Below are 5,000 nucleotides of genomic sequence, written 5' to 3' on the forward strand. Positions count from 1 at the left end.
TGCTGCCCTTCGACTCGCTCTTGAGTCCTTCAATATATTTTATTTGTGAAATCCAAACTTTTCTCATCTCTCCCCTCGATGGACACTCGACACAGAACATATTTCCCGAAGTGAAGAAATTTTTCATCATAAATTTAGGTCTTAGATCATTTATAACGAAATGTTAAGGCTTTGCATTATCTCTAAAAGGAATGATTTAAGTTACTCAAGTGTTTGAGGGAGACTATCACGGTATTGCCTATGTTCCAGCCGTGACGAATGTCATCATGGGAGGTGATGTTACAATCCGCGCGGGAAATTTGCACGTACGTGTAAACACTTCTCGATTGTTAAACAATCACTAAAGAGCGAGGGGCTTAGCGAAATTTGCACGCTTACGTGTAAATTTTCCGCAGGAATTATAACGTCGCTTGCGATTGGCTTATAAACAGTGACATTCGCTACGGCTCGAACATGCGCAATACCGTGATACTCTCCTTTAAGAGGCCCCACCATCGAAATATCATTAACCATTTTTCATTTTTTTTCTTCAAGTTACTGTATCTAAAAAGTATGATTAAAATGTCATATTGTCTTACAGCCGCAAAGGCAAGCTATATTTCCCGATTTAAAAAGAAGAGGCACAGAAAATTGTTTCATTTTTACATCCACTACATCTTTTTGGCGGTCCGTGTGCCTCGACGGTTGAGTGACAAATGATCTTGAGGTACCTAAGCTACCGAGCCTGAAATAGCGCGCCTTCCAGATCTTGCGATCGTAAGGCTCTATAAAATTTCTAAAATAAAAGGAGGCGGCTCTTTACAAACTGTGTTAAAACACTGCTGAGATATTTTGAGTTTGCGTTCTGTCCAAATTCTGAGAAATACCAAAACAACTTACTCTCTCAAAAGAGATCAGGTCAACGCGTAGGCACAGCTCGGATGAAAGGAAGTTATTCCCGCTGTGTTCAAATTCGGTGAGGGATCATTTGAATGTTTACTGTCAAGGCCATGTATTGAGAATACTTAAAGGTCTATTGATACACCGATACACCGATGAGTTGTGATGTTTATTCAAGCGATTCCCGAATATCGATATTCAGGAACAAAATATCGCGAACTTATGATGGAATATGCAACCTTACGCTCGCTATGCATGCTGTAATTTATACGGTTCGCTGCTAAGGCCATACAAAAAGATACAACCAAACAGCGATGCCTCGGTGAGTCACGATGTTTCTACTCAAGATACAAATACAGTTATTATAACCAAATATTGCGATGATAAACCTCAACGAAATATGCTACATCCACCGCGGCAATTTTTGTACAACATTTTTTTGTTGTCTCAAATGCTCCGCACCCAAGTTACAAAAGTTTATCCCTGGCTTAACAGCGGCGGCTATATATGGAAACAAACGATTAAAAAAAACACCCTTTCTTCTTATTTTTTAAAGACGGCGGACAAGTTCTTGAACAAAGACAATTAAGCTATGTTGAATTAGATGAAAGAAGTTACTTGAAAATAATGAGTTTATTGACTGGGTTGATATGGTAAATTGGCCACCGTATAAGAAATTTGAAAACTAACGTTTCGAGCGTTGGTCCTTGATCAATGAGGCATGAGTAATGCTCAAAACATCGGCTTTTGAATCTCTTTATGGTGGTCAATTTACCACATCAACCCAGTCGATACATTAAACCCATTCCTCGCAGACGCGGCACCACAATTTCGTTAAAAAGTAAACCTCTTTATCCATTTTACTTGAAAGCAAGCTCAGCTGTTGGTCTTTTCGATTGACAAAGCACAGTATCGTAGTGCATATGGTCCCGTGCATGTTGCGTAATACGTATCGTCAATGCCCAGACCTTACGTATAATTTAGGGTATTACCATCACTCATGAAAGATTTATAATTTTGCGGCCGGTTCTTGCTGGTTCCGCAGCAAACTTCGGAAGATTTTAATTAAACTGCGGATAAAAAATTCCTCAAGCGCTTTTTTATCCTAGTTCCTGGAAGAATGCACTTGAAAAAGCGAATTTGAATGGTCAAGATTTCAGGATATTGGTTTTGAGAAGGTATGGATGCCTGATAAAATCTTCTAGGGAAAAGAAGAGTTTACTCTCAATTGACAGGATGCGGGTTCAGTTTTTCGTGGATCCTATTTTATGACACTTAACCAGTTTACTCTGTAATTGTTATCACAGTTTAGGCCGTGAATACGCTTTTCTGTGTAGATTTAAAGCAATAGTTTAATTTTGAGATAGTTTGGAAATCGAATTATACGAATTATGTAAATTATTATTGACATTCTCGAGAGATTCCCATTCTATAACAGGTCGTGTTCAGGTGTTTATACAACTAAATAATTCTAGACAACTTTGCAAGTGAGCACGCTAATGTTACTTGGTTAAGAGCATAGGAGGAAAATAAGTAACCTATAGCAATGATCAGTTATTGTAAGTAATGTTTTTTTTTTGCGTTAACTATTTATTCAATGATTCACCCAATGATTATTTTTCTTCCGTTCATCGACTAGTAACTAAATTAATCCATCTTAATCGCATAACTTTCATCACGTTTAGCAACGTATTTTCGCGATTAGTAATTTGGAATTTAAAACGAACTGTTTGAAGAACGAAGAGCTAAACATGAAAAATGTATTGAGTATATCTTTGTATTTGATAATATTCCCTGGAATTTTGCATGTTGTGATAAGCAATTTCATGAGCGACTAAAATCATTGGACGAGAGCAAAAAGTAAATTTTAAATATGTGTATAATGGCATCATCATGCATTTCACCGAACAATAGAGATGAACAGGTCGTTCAAAAAAACATATCGCGGAGTTTACAAAACCTTTCAGTGCTATTATGGCTCAACGTGTTTTGAAAATTGGTCAACACGTTGAACAAGAAATTTTATCGAATAGAAGTAGCGACTCAAAGACTTAAATGGATAATATAATATATTATTTAAAACAAGACCATTCCATAATGCAATTCTGCAATTAGCTGTATGGCCATACTTTTTAAAGGGGGCTTTGTCAAATCGGTCAAATCGTTAAACAAGAAAATCGATGGAATTGAATTTACGACTCGAAGATCTTCTTGGATCATATAATATATTATTTAAAATTGGTTCATTGTATGTGCAAATTCTTCAATTAGCAGGGTGGCCATACCATGTTAAAGGGGTTCTGCCATACCATTTCCGTTTCTGGGATATCTTTACAGCAGTGAAACCCCAAAACAAGGCACATTTTCTGGAAGGCATCATTGACCCGGAATTATTAACTGCCTTCTCTTGTTGCGGATAGCAATGACGGAATTGAATTTAAATTTTAAAAAGTGTTGCGCAATTTTCTTCATATATTCTAACTCCTCATTCCGCTTAACTTCAAATCGCTCACAATAATAATAAGCTATCGTTGACGTATCCTAAAAGAAAGGATATCTTTCGCTAAAACTTCGTCTGAGGTGTGTTTATGCATAAGTTAAGGTCATAAAAAAGACTTGTGAGCGGTTTTGGCCAGAAAACATCAAAACTGTCAGGGAATAGCTCCCTTAAATTAGCCCCCTTAATTACCAATGCAGTGACATCAGCGCTCTTGACACCAGATGGCACAGTCAGCTTATCGACGAGGGGAGAAGCACGAAGTTGGCCAAAACCATTACTATCATTTCTTGTTGAGCAAGCGATTTTGCTGATTACAGTTGAAATCGGATCAATCGCTCTCCTTGCCGCGTTGGCTGAGAACAGAAATGATATCATTGTTTTGACTGTACTTAAGGTGCCACAAAGACATTGGGGTTGCCCTGGGTAATGCAGCTAGACTCAGTACAACCATAAATGTAGCTACAAGGTCCTCTCTAACGGTATTAAGTACTAAAAGCTATGTTTTAGAGCATCCTTAATAATGACTTGAAACTGACACTAAGCGAACTTGCATCAGTTTTGATTACTTAATGGTGTTTCTTTTTTTCGGCCTCTTCGACAGTTCGATTTATCAAACCCTTGGAAGAACATCCAATTTCGACATAAACTTCGATGATAACCAAAGAAGTGAAGATTGATTTCATCCACAACTCCTCGAAACCAGGATGATCACTCTTGGACGAATAATTCTCTATACTGTTTCAACGTTAGGGATTTGGCTACAACTCACTGAAGGTAAGGCACCTGTTAGTGAAATACATCTCGTCCTAATTTTTTAACCGGAGGTTAGCGCTTAAATCCCTTGAATTTAAAATAATTCCTTTTGTCCCATGTGTTTTTTTGTCAATTGTAAAGGGTATATGTATCTAATTTTGTCAACTTTAGATTAAAGTTGGTGTTTACCAACTGATATTAAGATTGACTGAGTATCTGTCATGCATTTATTTCACTGCGGTTTTTTTGAAATAAAATATCACTTTCAGTTAAACGTGTTAATTATCTGGTACGTAAATGTGACAGCTCGACAGACAAGTTCAGCTACTTTTTCTATCCTGTGTCCTTTCGAAAGGAGGAAAATATAACTAATATTTATTTCAGTGTATTTCGACCAAATTTTATTTTAAGAACGAACCATTATGCAAATTAATTTTTCCTGTTAGGTATGAAAGCAATCGCATTAAACAATAGAAAACGTGGTTCAATTTTATAAACAAAAGTCCGACATTTGCTAGGATTACAGGTGTAGAGAGTGCTTGTCTTGTTTTGCTTTTTTGATTACGTCTAAACTTGTTGATGCCTCTTTAGTTTAATTTAGTCGAAGCTTATATCTCCTTTAGCTAAAACAATTTCTTTTAACCCTTTCATTTCCAAGATCAAAATGTTCATTCTCCTAACTAGTACCGCAGATTACTTTGTTAGGTAGTCGCAAGAATTTGGTGTTATATCAAGATCTTATGATAAAATTCACGACGTTTCGATCTTGCGGAGGTCATTTTCAAGTGCGAGTTAAAATGTACAACCAAATTAGCATAAATATGTTTGTCACGGTTAAAATAGTTTAAAAATACCATGATCCCTAAAA

The 5,000-nt window shown here is 36.6% G+C and overlaps 1 protein-coding gene across 2 annotated transcripts in view; it reads left to right on the forward strand.

Annotated features, from left to right (window-relative positions):
- LOC138032817 (cadherin-23-like) overlaps nucleotides 1-5,000 on the forward strand; it is an 83,551-nt gene that overhangs the window by 1,618 nt on the left and 76,933 nt on the right. The window contains exons 1-2 of one of the 2 annotated variants that reach the window (XM_068880539.1): nucleotides 3,606-3,858; nucleotides 3,981-4,153. In XM_068880539.1, coding sequence (XP_068736640.1) covers nucleotides 4,084-4,153 — 70 coding nt within the window. In that variant the 5' untranslated portion in view covers nucleotides 3,606-3,858; nucleotides 3,981-4,083. Of the gene's footprint in view, nucleotides 1-3,605; nucleotides 3,859-3,980; nucleotides 4,154-5,000 lie in introns of those variants that run through there. The other variant, XM_068880540.1, reaches the window with a different exon arrangement.

This window comes from Montipora capricornis, chromosome 14, assembly GCF_036669925.1.
Source record: "Montipora capricornis isolate CH-2021 chromosome 14, ASM3666992v2, whole genome shotgun sequence".
Taxonomy (NCBI): domain Eukaryota; kingdom Metazoa; phylum Cnidaria; class Anthozoa; order Scleractinia; family Acroporidae; genus Montipora; species Montipora capricornis.